Below are 17,889 nucleotides of genomic sequence, written 5' to 3'. Positions count from 1 at the left end.
TTTACAGATCACAATTGAATACAGCTTTAAATAAAAACACACCCCAACTCTGTCTTTGTTTTTGTTTTAATTTCCTTTAATGATATATATATATATAATGATATATATCAGTGATATATAAACACATATATATGAAATACCAACCTAAGCTGCATCAAATGTATAGTCCTTCTGTTAATGAGTGGCCCAGGAGGTGGAGACCTGAGCAGGCAGGAAATGAAACTTATATATATAATTTTAGTTAACTGTTGTTCTGTTCCTGTTTGGCGTAGATTAACATCACATGTGAGTCACTGTGGGCTGTGAGATAAATGTATGGTATGAAGCAAGAATGAACAAACCAGGTTGTTGCAAGAACTGCATCTAAAGATAGGAAGTCAATGCAAGACTATCGGAAGTCCATATTAAGTAACTGTCGTGCGAACTAGTTAGCACGTTTTAACGCCGTACCTCGGAATACTGGAACAAGACTTTCTCCATAAATGTATGGGAGATGGCGACGTAACACAGTTACAAGACTTTCTCGATAAATGTATGGGAGATTGCGACGTAACCCCGAAACACTGTAGGTTGAGGACGACGTCAACCGAGGACCCCCCCCCCTCTGAAGGCCTACTCAAGTCTTTTCCTTTCAAAAACTGCGTCTCACTGTGGAACTGTGTGAACACATGTACATCATCCTCCCAATACAGCGATACAAGCCTACGTTTATAATTCAGATGTCATCGCCTTCATCCCACTGCCACATCTTTGTCACTATATACATACGGTAAAGATACATTTAGCAGAGAGAAGAAATCAGGAGGCGGGCAGCCATATGTGAATGTAATTCTGATGCCTCCCACAGTATCAACCACGCTGCAGGTGTGTATGAAAACACATCAGTCAGACGGAGACAGCTCTCAGTGTCGGAGAAGCTCAGTGGTGTACAGGGTAAGACGGTGAAGACGCGTCTGTGTGGTCATCTAACATCAAAAGATATTTTTTTATGACTACCAATTCAAATGGATAAATATTTTATTTTACTTCATAAAAGTAAAACAAACACGTGCCTAATATACTGCATCCGTTGCTGGTGGCACTTGAAATAAAATATGTATGAGAGGAGAGGAGATGTGTATCAAAAAAGATGACATTGGCTGCCTTTTATTTTTTTGCTCTTCTGTCTCACTCCAAAGCAAACACTAACAAAAAGACACAAAAAAATATATACAAGCACAAATACTGGTGCACATAGAACTGACTCACTTGCACACACACACAAACACACACACAATCTTCCACCATGCTGCGGATGTGTAACATTCCTCTGGCTTCACAAAGAGGGAAAACAAATACTGGAGGAAAAACAATGGAGCCCGGACTGGAGGAGAGACGGATGAGCAGCTCGCTGTTTTCACTCTCCTCCGACCTCCTGTCTATCAGTCAATCAACCTTTTCACTGTGACAGCGAGGCGCAAACTCCGCCACGTTCCCCCCGTTCCCTGTCGACAACAGATGAACAAAGTGTTTTCCAGCTTTGTTTACAGAGGTTATTTATGTGACAAAAAAAAAAAACAACTTCAACTGCGCATTCAATGATTCAAACGACAACCTGACTGTTAGCTTCCAGTTTGCCCTTGTAACTCAAAACAGTAAAGGGAGAGCTCAAACCTGGGGATATTCAAAGAAACTCCAAGAGGCTGAGGTACTGCGGTCCTCCAGTTTAAAAAGTGAAGGCCAAAAAGTGGGACAGAAGAAGCAGTTATTCCCCGAGGGCCGACTCTGCAGTTTACAACAAAGTACAGTGTGACTGAAAGTCTGCAGAAGAATTAGCCTATTTTTATTTGATATATAACACCAGTAAAACACTTCATGAATAATGTATCTGCTGAAATGCAGGTTTAAGATCTTCAATAAAACATGACATTATTGTGTAAATGATGAGCTCATTTGGATAGAAAAATAGTGAATGAAGCACGGTGCATATGAGCTGACGTGGTGTGATTAATTGTTAGATTAACTAAGAGCAGGGTTGACCAATAAATCTATTCAATTAATTTATTAATGTATCTGTTGAACACTTATACTACTCTCCATGTCCTGGAAAGTCCCGTTCATTGTTACTGAACTGGTCAGACCTTAAAGTTTAAGGGAACGGCCCGATCCGGTACTCAGGATCGATATCAGTCAAATATTACTGTGCGCCGTAGCCAGGGATATGGGCAGATACTCCAAATTTCACTAATGTATTGGCATCAGTAACAATTAAATTGATATCATTATCAGATCAGTATCATATCAGAAATAAAATTGTTTCATCCCAAATGGAATATATCCTACTGTCAGGTTAATCTCCGACAGAGCATCACTAAAAACTTCAGAAATCCTTCATCCTTCCGTCCCCTTCTCTTGAAGGATCCCCACAGCTGGCTGTTTGCATAAAAGATACTGGCACAGTCTTTGGACTGGATGCCTTTCCTTACACAACCTTCCCCATTTACCCAGGCGTGGGGCCAGCACTCTGTGGCTGGGGTATGATCTACACAATGCTAACTATTTGAACCTGAGCTGTTTGAGTGAAGGTGGAAGAAAGTTGCCTACGTACAGACACAAAAAGTCAAAGACAACAGCACAGAAAGGCCTGACGATGGAAGGAATATCAGAAACCACACCAACACGTTTAATTGGCTAATTTTACTGCATCTGTACATGGACTTAGCTTCATTTTATGATTTTTATACCTGGGAAAACAGATTGATCTTTTACCTCATACCCTTTTGACACAAAACACTACGGATAAGACAGATCTAGCGAACCTGTTGGTCCCTGTATTACATATTATTTTCCAACTCTAGGGGTCACCATAAGGACAATTTTTAAATTTTCTGTTTTATCTTTATATTTAGCTCTAACACATTCTCTTGACGAGAGAGTGAACTGTGTCACACATGAATTCATAAAGTTTGGAAATGTAAGGAATGCGATGACGATGCAATTATAGCATGTTGTGGTCTTTACCAGAGCAACATCCGTGTGACCTTTAGCATTCCGATCACAATTTTAATAGACATTTAATTAGTGGGTTCACAAACTCACTGCGAGCCAAGACCGTCACTTTTCTTTTCAAGTCCTGTTTGAACAGACCTGGCACTGTCCTATGAAGTAACCCTACACCTCTGCACGGGCACAAGGAGCGACTCAGGCTTAGATCGCCACTGTGTCCACCAGTGAAGACAGACCGTGATGGTCCTCCTGAGAAAACAACTATGACATCAAGGCATCTAAAAATTCTCTTAGGCAAGGCATCTAAAAATACACAACTATTCTACTTTTGTGCTGTTGGCCAACAAATCTCCATGCTTTTCTCAAACTTGGCAAACTGCTTTAGCCTTTAGCTGACCCCTGAACAGAACAATATGTGGTTAGCTGATAGATAGCGGGCTAAGCTGTTCTCCTGAGCAGAAAAATACAATCACACAACGCTTCGTTTTCTCTAACCTTGTATTTGTATTACCCAGCGTCTAATGTTGTTCGTCGTTAACTACGTTGTCCAGTTGAGGCGGTTAATGTTTTGATCTGATCATGTTTAATTTGCTATTTCATTTTGACTGAATTCAATATATTTATCTTCAATTTGCAGTGAAGCTACACTGCAGATTCTTCTCCGACTGGAGAGTGGTGTGCAGGCTAATGATTTGCTGTGCCCTGAGCTGCTGAGAGTGATGGATGGACGAAAGAGATGGTAAGATGGAATGATGGGAGATAGAAAAATGAGGGTGGAGGGGGGTGTGTGTGTGTGAGATAGTAGCAGCTGAGCCTCCAAACCAAATGAAATTCTCCACTGCACCAGCAAAAGACAGAGATGGGGGTGGAGGAAAGAGGGTTGGAGGGGCTAGAAGGACGGCTTAGATGGGGGTTTTCAGAAAAAAAATAAATCTGAATTTGTAAACCATGTGGTAAGGCAACAACCACAAATTCACAAACAGTTTTTAATGCATGCTCACAAACACATTAAAAACAGCATTTGATTTATCAGTCATTTTTTTACACCTACACCAAATTCTATTTCAATTTTAAAAAGCAACAATGCAGCTATAAAAGCTTTTTGAAGAGAGTTCACTGTCTGTACTGCAGCATCTGTTATTAGTTGACGTCTAAGAGAGTTCACTGTCTGTACTGCAGCAGGGAGGAGAGATGTTCAAATACAATAGTACTGGAGTGCATGTAAGGTGAAGCAAGAAAAAAAAAAAAGGAATTATCATGGAAACAGTGCCCCCGCTCCAGATGATGGTACAGGAATAATACTAAACCTGGCGAGTAAGCCCATTGGCCTACAGCTCAACCTGTGGTTACAATGACCTTGAAGATGAGGACCCTTCATGAGGACAACCTTGAATCCAACCCTAGGGCTGCCAATAAAGTGAACCCCCAGTTTCAGGCCATTCTATATTGGCTCAGTTTCTGGACTGTGTCCATTATTTATGGAATTATGAAGCTCCAACCCTGGCCTTCTAGCTCAGTTACTCCAATCGTCTTCCGCTCAGTTATTGTAGTTGTTGTTCCCCTGGAAACCCTCTGGAGCTTTAGAAATGCTTTAGTGCTTTTACCCTGGTCTCCATCTTTTCAGGGTTTAACTGCAGATAACAAGGTCTGGACCAGAGGGACAGGGGGTCTCACAGAACGGAGATAAATAAGTTGGATTTATGTCGTTATAATCAAAGAAACCTTAGAGCACAAAAAAATAAATAATTGAATCCTTTTTAATGTCACATAAAATGTCAACCTTACAACCAGTATGAAAACCAATGTAGGAGCTTAAAAACTGTTTTTGAAAAAAGAAAAAACAGGCTCACTTGCTTACGTCATGAGACTTTAACCGGCAATACTCTCATTGCAAAATGAAAATATAAAATATCTGTAATGTCAAAATATTTAAGTCTAAAAAAAATAGCCTCTGAGGTACCTCAAGGTACAAACCATAGTTTGGAGAAATGATTTAAAAACACAAATCCACCGTTTCAACCACACCTGTGAACATCAGTGGGTTGTAGCTACCAGCGGTGAAGTTATGCTGAAAAGAAACAGCCAGCCTGGTGGACTGTTTTGACGTGGCAGGTTTGAACTTGCCAGTGGTCGAGCCGTCCTCAAGGGACTGTTTATTTTGTCAGTAGAAACTCTGGCCTTCGTAAGCGTCCTCTAATTTCAGTTAGAAACCCAAGCAGAAACAAAATAGTTTAACCTTAAATGTTTACAGATGTGTAGGATAAATATATGTGTTACGTAGGCCAGTTAACGTAGTCTGTCTGCTGTTGTGGTGAAATAGATTTAAATGGCACTGATGTTCTAACGACTCCTGGAGGAACTGGAACTGATTTTATGCCTTTTATCTAAGTTTTTCTAAGTAAAATAATTCGTTGCAGCTGTACCATCCATGGTCGTGTTGGAATGTGGGGACACGCTGCAACAGTGACAAAAATCTCTAGCAGAACCCAATCTGAGCAACTACGTCGCTCTGTTAATTAAAACTCAAGCTCAACGTCAGTTGACTGACAGATGCTCTGTTTGCGTGGCACATAAACAAGAGCAGAAAATACGCAGGAGGGGCAGAACTAAGACTTGGTTCCTGTAACTGGCTGAGAAAACCTCTGATGTGACAGGAAGTGAGTGGACAAACTGAACCCAGTTAAGGAGCAGATAACAGGCTGCTGTGTTTTCCTACAACACCCAACGGTTACCCAAGCTGGACTTGGAAAAACAGGGCAATAACTGTGTTATCATGGAACGTACAGTAGGTTAAAAAACATACCATCTCTGCAGAGTAAAGAAGACGAGATCCACCTTTGTTTCTACAATTCTGTTTCCTGGTCGAACACAGTTACATTTTTAAATAATGTGTCTGAAGTGTGAATACAAACAAGTTCAAACAGGACATTCAAATGTGTACACGCACACACACAAACACACTCACACACACAAGTAAACCATTGTTGTCATGCAAAGGTGACTCAGTTCAACTGGACACACGTGCAAAAGTGCATGCACGCCAATAATCTCATACACAATGGGATGGCATGCCATGGGGAACATGGGAACACGCACGCACACACACACACAGTCAGCCCATTAACACCCCCGTGCCACATGAGAGATCATCCCGCACAAACACCCACGTGCCACATGAGAGATCATCCCGCACAAAGATTGCATGCGAGTAACACACACACACACACACCATGTCTGACAGACGTGATGACAACATCCAGATGTGCGTGAGTGAACTTGTAAAGCCTCTATTCTACATATTCTACCAGGGAGATGATGAGCAAAAAAAAAAAAAAAAACTCAAGACATCAAATCAGAAGAAACATAGATGAAATGATTGGGATTTTTACTGAGGCTTAAATAAAATACATGAAGAAGAACATCTGGTAAACTGAGCTCAACAACAAGAGCCTGGTCTGAGAAGACACAGGACGACATCAGTGCTTCTTTGGAAGAAAATATTAAATTACCATGGTTGAAAAGAAAAACAAAACCTCACAAGACAAAGTGAAGAATCTGACTGTTAGTAATCACAATTTTCTACTGGTAATATGTTACAGACTGGCCAGAAAGTTTTGGATGTCACACGATGTAGATAAACATTTCCATTGTAAAAAACAAAACAAAACAATGCTGTTAATTTCAAAATGTACAAAATAAAAGCAGGATGGTCAAAGTTTTACATCGTGGTTGAATCTAATGCTACGTATCTGAAATATTGTCTCATGAAAAGTCTGCTTTTTTTAAGTGTTTTACTGCGTCCTAAAGGCACATCGCTGCTAGCTTGTTTTTCAGGCTTGGTCACACTTTTATTCCTAGTTAACAGAATCAGGTGCTAACTAACACTGTCCGCCCCGCGGCGACTTCTTCTTTTTTTGTCTCCATGTCCATAAAAATGACAAATGGATCAATCAACTCTGACAAAAGGTTCATGTAAAGGTCCAAATTGCCACTGGCGCTCCCTGGAGGTACATCTAGCCATTACACCATAGAGGTCCAGAGTGACCTACAGAAACAAATCTTTTTTTTTTTTTGTTCTTTCTCAGGGGTTTGTTGAGAGAGTTTTTTAAAAAACTGTGGACTTTTTTGGTTTTTTTTTAGGATGTGAACAGTTATAGGTTTGTTGAGAGAGTTTAAAAAAAAAACTGTGGACTTTCTTGGGTTTTTTTTTAGGATGTGAACAGTTATGCAGTTCATGGAAGTCCCAGGAGTGACCAGAACGGTGAGGCTAATAATTGTGTGGTGAGCAGTTTCTGCGGAATGTGTGTCTGTGTGGGAGTGCATGGAGTGTGTAGGCAAGTGGAGGAGGGGGAGGGGGTCGGAGGGAGGGGGCATACACACACTACCTGGCCATTATATAAAAACTCCCACTCCGAGCTAGAGGGTTTTGTACAGTGTGCCAACTCCCTCCCCATCCTCCAACCTCTCTGTTCTCCCTTCCCCCTTTACTTTAAGGCTTCCAGCTTCTCTGACTCAGGCCAAACTCCAAAATACCTCTGCCTGTTGTGCTCTCTCTCTCTCTCTCTGCTGCCTCTGTGGTCAGAACTAGCACGCTCTGTGAATCAAATCCAAGGCACTGAACAGGACAATCTATGGATCAGGTCGTCTCTGTGACGAAGGCTAAAATGTCTCATGTATAAGAACTGGACTGGGATCAGAAACACTGCGTCTTTAAATTACCAGTAAGTTGATCACGGAGCTGCCAACGCACCTGAAGAAACAAAGCTCAGGTTTCTTGGGTTTGTGACACACAGATACTGTACAGGGCAGCGTATTTGAAAGTAATCTCTGATGTGCAGAGTCCAAATGAATAAAAACAGTTCTGGTGTCAAAGCCGAGCAGATGCAGGGACATTAAAATATTGGCAGGATTAGGGAGAAATAAGTCTGATTGTGAAATAGATTTGGCAAGAAAATGCAGAAGAGCTGGACTCACACTCTGCTTCTACCACGTCCAGGAGAACGGAGGACGTCAGCAAAACACGACACTTAAAATATCACTGTTGACTGTGTTTTGTTTTTGGTTTTCTTTTATATAACAAAGTTGGCAGACAGACCAGAATCTCAGCTCTGTACAACCAGGGCACCTGGTGCCACAGCTTTGGCACATTCAAAAAAAGAGAGTTGGTCTGTGTTTCTGCTCAAACACTTTGGCAGAAATTTCAAAAACATCTTTTTGGGAGGATTAAAACACAGGGGTGGAGGGGGGGGGTTGGCCATTTTTAGAATAGCAAAATTAAAATAATAATAATAATAAAAAAGAATGATTTTTGATGTATCCAAAAAATAAGAAGTGGATGTGCATGAAACCATTTTTCTTTTCTCTCTTGGGCGTATATTTTCATCCAATATTGTTCTTTCAGTTTGAATGTGTCATTAACAGGTATGCATCAATTAATCATTGATAATGTGTTCAGGTTTTCTACACTGAGCAGACAGCCTCAGGTCCACTCGTACTCCTGCGATCCCCGCACGGCATGGATTAGCATATGAGCTAACAGGAGCTAACAGCAGCTAACAGGAGCTAACACAACACGTCTTCCCCAGTCTAAATGTTTTTATCACATCACTGAACAACAACACAGCTGCAATTTGCAATACGCAGCTAGCCGACGTTAACTAGCGACAAGTTAACTAGCTTCAACAGAAACATTTTAATGGTTTAATGTATCTAGATATCCAAGGCAACTCCAATCCTCAGATCAACATAACAAACAACAACAACATTTGGTGTAGTTGTATCAATATGGCCTATCAGAACCGATGAACGTCAATGTGGGGGTGGGGGGGGGAGCAAACATATCACACATTGTTGTCCTTGAGCAAAGCTGAGAACGCTGTTAATATCAAAAAACGATTCCTACAATAGAAGGAGCGTCTGGTTAATCAGTACTGAAAACAGCAGTCTCTTGGGTTAGTGGCCGCTAAGGAGGCAGTCGCTCACTTCTCTCAATTCTATTATTAGTCAAGCTCACAGATAAGACTCACAGACGCCTCTTTAGCAGCTTGTTTCCCTTTTTTACCCGCTGACAACAACAAACACACACTGAAATGAAAGACTGCAGGTGTCCCATCTCTATGAAGAAGACCTTTGACATTTAATGTAAAGGTCAAGTCAAGTTAATATTGTTTTTGTGGCTCAAATAAATTAAACACTTTTTTTTTCTTCTCTTAAACAGACTTTACAGTTGTAAAAAAAAGTAAGATTATGCCCCTAATGCCCCTTTATTTCTTACCACATCCAACTTTTAATAAATCTAATCTTTTAGATCTTTTAGAAATTAAGGCTCACTGAAAATTACTGGGTTTTTTTTTTTTGATTGACAACCAGGAATTGTTAAAGTTGTTGCACAAGTTGCCACCGATGTGCAGGAAAAAAATGTTTTTTTTAAGTGGAATTTTTCCAAACAATAAAGATGAGTAAATAAACATTTTCTTTGTTAAATTTCAAATCAAAAGCTGACATTTTATTTCATTAATAATTGTAGACTTTATATATGTTTATAGTTAAAAGTTATGATACAATCTGGACAGGAAGCAAGTCCATCAGAGTGACAAACACCAAGACAAATAAACATTGATCTACATTGAAGGATGAGTTCACTGCAATTCAACCGAGGCCCAATTTTCCCTGTTTAATGACTGTGGGCTGGTAAAAATCAACACTCACAGGAAGAACCTGACAAAAGCCTTTACCAGGATGCAAATCAAGTTGCTGTCACGATGAAAGACAACATTACCAGCCGTCACTAATCTTTTAATTATTTCAGAGAGCGCTTCTGCTTTTCAGCATTTAATCTTAATCACTGCCTCAAAGCAGTGTGACTTCAACATGTTCTTCGAAAGCATCAGCTAATCTGGAAGCATGTTATTCATAAACATTGGGGCGAAGTGCTGCAAATGAAGCGTAAGATCTGAGTCAAGGGTACCGGGAGCGAACAAGTTCTGTCAAAGTTACACACAAAGCTCAGCTGCACACGTCGGCCGTAGAGATTTACGAGTTCTAGAGGGAAGTCTGGCAAAAAGCAGACTCTTAAATCTCACAGCAGAATAAATAAATCTTTAATAATGCCAAGCTCCTCACATGACATTTTTATTCATTAATCTCTTTTAAACCGCACTAAAATCCTTTTAATATTCCAGTATTTAAAATCCCTGCAAATCTGCCAAGAGTGCGAAGAGGAGGAGACGGTCCTGTGCTTTTAAACCAGATTGGGCATCGAGGAGGAGACAGTCCTGTGCTTTTAAACCAGATTGGGCAATCATCATTGTGAGCGCGCTTCAAACTACAATGGAGTTTCAAACAGCGACCTGCACATGTCCGTCTAAAATGTGACACATTTCCATGGCAACAGTGCCTGGTGACAAAATCACCCCAGGAGATAAGAAAAGCTCAGCTGAACAGTAAATAGCTGCTCCCAGCATGAGCTCTTGGACAAAACTCTGCACATTAGGGAGCCTTGATGTCGGTTCGACTGCTGTTGACCTGAAGGTGAATAAAGAAGTGAAAAAGAATAGATGGTTTCTTTTTTTTTGTGCAACATACATACAATCTATAACAACCTATAAATTGTTTTTAGGAAAAACGGCTGCATGTATCGGTTAGTATCGGATTCCGAAATTAAGTGTTTGGACAATATCGGCACATTTGATATTGCCAAAAAGCATTTAAAAAAAGCTAAAAAAAAGTTACTTTTTAACTCTTTTAAAACAACTTTCTATTTCTGTAAGTCAAGTCATCTCTTTTCCCCTTTTTTCTGTCGTATTATAATGTTTAAGTGGGTAATACTGTGCATGAAGAATTTCATCACTGCTAATGTGGCTTCAGTAAAGGACTGAAATTGATTAGCATTTAACAATACCATTATTCATGCAACTAATCAATTTGATTCCTAATCAATTCTCTCTCTTCAATTCTCATAGGGTTCAGAAATAAAATATAGTACTAGTAGGTGTGTAGTACTCATCAAATATGTTAAAGTACTCATTTGCATATGGCATTTGGACACAATTAAAACTTCATGAAAAAACGATGTCCGTACAGAACTTCACAGTTTAACATAAAATACTTCCTAACACCAAAGGTGTGTTATAAGAACCTAAATCAGAGTCTCAGCCAACCAGACTGGTCCTTGTCATCCTGATGTATTTATAGTTGATGGACATTATTCACACTCTATAGAGAAAGCCGGTTCACACAGGAATGTTGCTGACATCAACAGGACAGAACCTGAACAAGTTCTGCGAGCTCTGCCCCGACAGTCTTCACATGCATGTAAGATGACACATAGTTGCAAATTATTTGCATGGTTTGTAGCTTTACGGTTTGTTTCTGCATGATGCAGGTGATTCCCTTCTTCCTCGATACAAGGATTCCCAGAGATTGCCCCTTTGATTCCAATCACCCACTCAGTAAATGATAAAAATCTTGAACCTCCAATCGAAAGTCTTAAGACACATGGACAAAAGTTTTGTAATAATGTAAATCTTTCTGCATGATGCCACATTTAATTATTTTATACACGGCTCTGCAACCTTCAACACCAAACGTGCTGTTTTTTACCATTTTACCGGCAAATAAAATGTACAGCCAAAAAAGCATTCAACCATTTCAATGATGGCAAATATATGATAAATACTGTAGTAGTACTACAGAGTTGTTAAGGTCAATTTATTGTCGTATAGTTAGTTCATGCTACAAAACAATGAGTGGGATGATTAATTACACCACTGGCATTGTTTTTTTTCCTGTTAGCAAGCAAGTTGAAAATGTGTAAAAATTCTTTACACTTTATTTTTGTTGTATACGATTAAAACCTTTACCTATTTTCTTAGAATTCTATTCTGAAACATCAGTTAGCACATTTAGGCTAATTATCCTTTGCAAGGAGCCATTGAAAAGAGACTGAAGACCTACATGTGACGCAGGAGCCACAGGTTGCAGACCCCCGCTCTGGTACAAGGTTGGACGTATGCATTAGCACCTGCAGACTTGCGAAAGCTGTAAATACGGTGACAGGTAAGAACAGTTATCATTCACATTAGTAATTTCCCTGTGACCGTGTAATTCCCCGATAACCGAAAATTATCTGAAGCGATAATGACATTGACAGTAAGATAAATGGGCAGGTGCAAAAAGGATGTAGGGGACTGGAGATGAGAGCCTGTATCATTAGGGATTAACCTAGCCACAGGCTCTACAAATAGACTGTCTCCACCTATAAGCTGCCACGGCACAGACAGTTATTTGTACTGCCAGGCTGCTGCTGCTGCTGCTGCTGCTCAGGATAAGAGGGAAGGAGGTTCAAAGCAGCTGTGGAGGATAGGGGAGTCATGTGAAAGTAAATGCAAGCCAACAGGGAACATTTGATGAGGGTGGAGGGGGGGGGGGTGGCTTCATCACAACAGCCTTCATCTACAAATTCAATTTCTGCCTCTGACTGATGTTTGAGGCACTGACGGTGCACGACTGGCAGAAATAAAAACATACACACGACAAGGGGAAATAATAGAGTCAGAAAAAGAGTTTTACCGTCAGAGATCAAACGTAAACAGACTGGATGTATTCATTTATTCACTCCAAGATGCTAAATGTTATTTCATCAGTACAATCCAACTTGGTCAACAAAACAATTTGGTGTTCATTTGAGCCATTCTCTAACCATTCTGGATCTACGCAGCTGTGCAGCTCCGTAGTTGCCGTGCTTCATCCCCACCCCAGTCTTCACACAAAAACGGAACATTTACTGCGCACGGACGTCACCAAGTAACACACAATCTAAACAATGTCAGCTTCTAAGAAGGAGTCGGTGAAGCTGACATGTATAATCAACATCTGAACAACAACATCATCTGAACTTACGTAGGAGTACTTTGAATGTAATACAGATAAATGGAAACATGTTGCAGCTTTGGGAACAGCTGCTTTCCCTGCTGTAACCGGAACAAAAACCCATTCAGCTTATCATCATTTTGCATTTCTACATTTTTAATCAAATATAATGGGTTTTGGGGGAATAAGAATATAGGCAGCAGGATCTGATATTGTGACGTTCACTATGTTTTATATTATAGATATTAAGGTATAAAACAGAATGAAAAAGGCATAAATATATTTAATTGCCACTTGTCAAATTGCTAATTATTAAGCTCATGAGAATTATCTTATCAGGACACTGGGCTTCCTCAGTAGTGGAAGCCTGCGGCATGTTGGAGAACAACTGAAGGAATCGGATCGATATAGGTATTGGCAAATACTCCCAGTTGCAGTAACAGTATGCATGAATATATATATATATTTGTATATATATGGACAACCTAAGGTGCCCCCGGGGTATGTTGTAACACGTGAACAAGAGGGTGAAAAATGGTACTGTTAGTGTGTATTTCAATCAGTTAGACCTTCAATGAGATTCAAATGTCCACTGGTGTATGTCCCAGAACTAATTATTCTTACATTGTTCAGGAAGTCTGTATTGGACAAGTAGCTCTTCGTAATTACTAAGTGCCCTTGAAGTAGCATGCAGTCTCAAAAAGGTTGGTGACCTCTGCTTCACACTTTTAAGTGTGTATGACAGACATAAGACATAACGGCTGCATCAACCTCCCAACTCACCCCATGGTTTCCTACGTCTGTATTTACAATTGTATGAAACGGAGGGGGAAAAAAGTTGCATTCTCCACAAATAAATCTTCATTAAGTTGGCAAAAAATGACAAGTACAACTGATGAAAGGCCTTTAAAATAATTTCCATTCAATTAATGTCCAAATGGGCCAAACAATGAGACGATGTCTGTGGAATACCATAATGAACTTAACATAATATCTTCCATTCAGACAATGGCGTTTGCTCTGTAGTGACGACGCTGTATCGGTCCTTTATCAAATAATGTAAATTTAACCCATTATGGCGCCTGACACCATCAGACTGAGGCTGGTGTCTCATCTGTCATTTGATCAGAAAACAGATTACGGCTGTACAGAAATGACAATCATTTAACGAAGAAAAACAACAACTTTTTATATTGTTTTTCCTATGGAATTCAAAATCATTTGCCTGGATGCTACCAATTTACTTTCAACTGTTAAAAAAAAAGATTCTGACACTTAAAATAACACATAAAATAATAACCATTACTTGTATCTCCATAACCAAATACGTAAAGTGGGCCACGTGCAACAACCTGATTTAACGCCCACGAGTGTTGGGGTGTTGAATAAAAGAACATCTGGTTTTTCCAACCATGAGGAGGGTCTGGTTGTGACAGACTTTGTGGCAGAACAACAGTTGGTACAACACAGCACGTATAGATCTACAGCAGCACACCAGGGAGGAGTCTAAAAATAGACCAAGACTGGGATCAATAACCGCTCAATAGTTTCTGACTCTGATATGACCAGAATGTGTATCACTCTGTGCCCAAATTCAACAGAAGCACTGGGACAGAACGTTATAAACAGAAAAAAAAAACATAAAGATGCCAGCTGTGATAAATATGCAAAATTGTATTTTTGCGTTTTGCAAATTTGGTTAATTGGGTATGAAACTTCACATCAAGAAAAACCAAACAGCTAATTGTTAGGAATGTCTGTCCTCATGTCTTCTGCTACATTTTGGTAGGAAAACCACAGTCTTACAGTGACATATATTCTAAATAATATTTATTGTATTATATAAATCCTAAATGATGCAGAGATAAAACAGAGGGGTGCACAAATACAACTTGAGGCCATGGCTCCTTATGACCCCTTGTGGTGTTGGGTCAACATGCAGAACCCTGGTTTTCTTACTCAGGTTTGAGCCCAAGTTTTGATATAACTGATTTTATTTAGTTTTTAGCTTCATTCCTTTCGTTTTCCCTCTCTGTCTTGCAGGCTCTGGACAGTTGTAGTTGCTGCACCTACGTCAGCACACATTAACACATGGATAATGTAGCTATAAGATGCAGATAAGCAACAGAAATCCAAGCAGGCGAGGACATCGTGGACCTCTCATCGATGTGGATGTTGGAAGCCTTAAAATGTACAGGACCCGAGGCAGCACGCACACTGACAGCAGGACACGAGGTCCAGTGTTTCTGCTGGTACTTTTAGAGCAGCAGCAGCGGCAGGTCAACCTAGCCCCTCCATCCCCCCCCCCCCATTTAAGAGGAGCAACAGTTAAATTCACGACCGTATGTGTGTCGATGTGAAGCCATTTAATATATATATACATTATATTATTCAAAACATTCTTCAAAACAAAGCATGCACATTGGATGGAGGACATAACAGAGAGGGATTTTTATATACCTGACACCACACAGGTCTCACAGGGACACTTCTCAGACAGATTTGTTCTCACGAGCCACAGTTACTGTGGGGAAAAACAACTTTTCTCTGTACCATTTGTTTTCGACTCTATTCAAATATATGTATGCATATATATACTGTTTCAAATATATGTATGCATATATATATACTGTATATACACATACAGTATGTATACATATATACACAGACATATAAATATATATATATATATATATTCAGATTAACCATTTTCATGTCTTTCTTCCTGGGGTCCATGGCCGTTCTCTGAGGTCTTTCTCTTGTAAACTCAAATGTATTCACAGCTCATTTCAAATCCTCTCAGTTTATGTCCAAGCTGTCTGTCTCTGTAGGCTCTACACTCACGCCAGACTTTATCTACAAACATAAATGTTTCCAAAGAAGTCCCACCCAAAGACTGCAAATAGAAATGGACTGGTGTGTGTGTGTGTTGGGGGGCGGGGGTGTCAGTATCGTCAGTAGACATGTACCAACAACAAACATTTCCCGATTATTCCATTGACTCTGCTGTGAGTTTTGGTTCTTCTTAATTAGAATGTGTAGCCAGTTCTGGAATTCAGTTCTGACTGATAAGACAGTGATGACAGGAGAATGTTTTTAGAAGCATAATATAAAAACCAAATTCATGGAGAGAACATATTGTAAATTCTAATGCATGTTCCACTGGTAAAACTGCATTAAATCATATTAAAGTGAATGATTGTCATTGATGCACAGCACATCATCACACACACAATGAAATGTGACCTCTGCCTTTAACACATCACCTTAGTGTGGGCAGTGGGTAAGCCACTGATATGGAAATCGAACCTGTGACACCTGGCAACGATGGTCTGAAATCCATCCACTTCTTATATATGATTGATAGTCTTTAAACAAAAAGCCCAAATCGAATATTCTCAATTAATATTTTTTACATTTTCATTCTAAATGTTACTCGTTCCAACTTTCTAAATTTAGTACTTGTTGATTTACTCTGGAGTTCAACAAAATCCCGCTTGTTCCGAGGATTACGATTTTATTACAAGACAATCAACAGGTATCGTCACTGCAGCTGGTGGCGACACCGTCTCTGCTTCAACAAGGTTTGCAGTAATTAAAAACAAGCCTGAAAAACAGATGACCACGTAGCACAATATCATTATTACTAACAAAGGTTATCACGTATAACTAACCCGCCCACTCAGTTTCAAATGTGATGCCGCTGTCATGTTCACATCCACAGAACAGACTGGAGTGCAGACAAACGCCGCTAATAAAAAACAAAAACAAAATCTGTGCTGCACATATCCGTTGGCAAACCACAGTCGGCAGAACACAGAGACTGCACTGGCTTCAACTTAGTGCCAGCAGAACGGAGTGCTTTTTAAAGTGAATCCCGCCCCGCCAGCGGCGAGTGTGCAGAAGAAAACGGTCCGTTCAACATCAACATAAACATGCTCCCTGCAACCGTTGGCGGATTCACTAAAGTTCCCGCTGTGTTTGAAGAAAAAACACAAAACCCGCCTCCGCTTCGGCCGCCAGAAGCTAAAACCGCCGAACCGGTCTGTGACATGACAGACAAACGCTCCGAGAGCGAGAAAATTTAAGATGATTTTAGGCTGCGCCTTACCTTCAGTTCCGCACTCTCCGCCATCTTGTATTTCTTTACGCAAGCGCGTTGATGCGCTGTCACATGACAGGGACGCGCAGAGCTCTGCTGCGGGAACGCGCACACATGCGAGAAGAGTGCTGCGTTCAGGAGCAGAAATGACGGAAGGAAAAACTATTTATTCAGTTAAAAGAATTATTAAAGATGGATATTCGTTCCAGTTAAACATGTATTTTATTTCGTATTTCTACCTTTTTCCGGAGAATTCTAGATTAAAGCCAATTACAGCTCTGTAACAACCTCATATTATAATTATTTAACTGAAAAATGCTGATTTCCTTTACAATTCATGTTTCTGTTGAAGAATTCAAGATTGAAGACAAATATCAAAGCCCTGTTACAATCTCATATTATTATAAATGTTACAATCTGACTTTTTAAATCTAGAACGAGTTGTAAAGAATTATTAAAGATGGATATCCATTCTCAGACTACAAAGAAAAAAAATAATGTTCAGAATAAAACCAGACTTTGAAGTCAGAAATATTAACCAAATATTTTGTGTATTTAAAGCTCCTGCTAATAAAGTAACAATAAATAAAGAGCTGTATCTTTTTATTATAAATAAAGCTCTAGTTCTGGTCATTTAGTGTCGTCAGAAAAATCCTTCGTGTGATCGTAAGACGGTGGTTTGTAAGCCACTAGATGGCGCCCTATCACTTCAAATGAGGCTGAATCTAAAATAGCCTGAACTCAATGTTCTGCTCTGGATCTTTCTGTGTGTTTTTGTCCCAATTAACGCCTTTGTAGCCCATTTGTTTCTAAGCAATGACATGTTCACTCAGTGTCATGGTTGAATCACGAATAAAAAGAAGAAGAAGAAGAAGAAGAAGAAGAAGAAGAAGAAGAAGAAGAAGAAGAAGAAGAAGAAGAAGAAGAAGAAG

General features: G+C 39.8%; 1 protein-coding gene across 2 annotated transcripts in view; it reads right to left on the bottom strand.

Moving 5' to 3' along the window:
• The window catches only part of LOC103379116 (E3 SUMO-protein ligase PIAS1-like), a 36,008-nt gene extending 18,975 nt beyond the window's left edge, over nucleotides 1–17,033 (bottom strand). For both annotated transcript variants that reach the window (XM_008310563.3, XM_008310564.3), the window contains exon 1: nucleotides 16,967–17,033. In XM_008310563.3, coding sequence (XP_008308785.1) covers nucleotides 16,967–16,990 — 24 coding nt within the window. In that variant the 5' untranslated portion in view covers nucleotides 16,991–17,033. The remainder of the gene's footprint in view (nucleotides 1–16,966) is intronic.
• Between the last annotated feature and the right edge of the window lie 856 nt (nucleotides 17,034–17,889).

Source organism: Cynoglossus semilaevis, chromosome 5, assembly GCF_000523025.1.
Source record: "Cynoglossus semilaevis isolate Cse_v1.0 chromosome 5, Cse_v1.0, whole genome shotgun sequence".
Taxonomy (NCBI): Eukaryota; Metazoa; Chordata; class Actinopteri; order Pleuronectiformes; family Cynoglossidae; genus Cynoglossus; species Cynoglossus semilaevis.
This window is presented reverse-complemented; position numbering and strand designations above follow the sequence as displayed.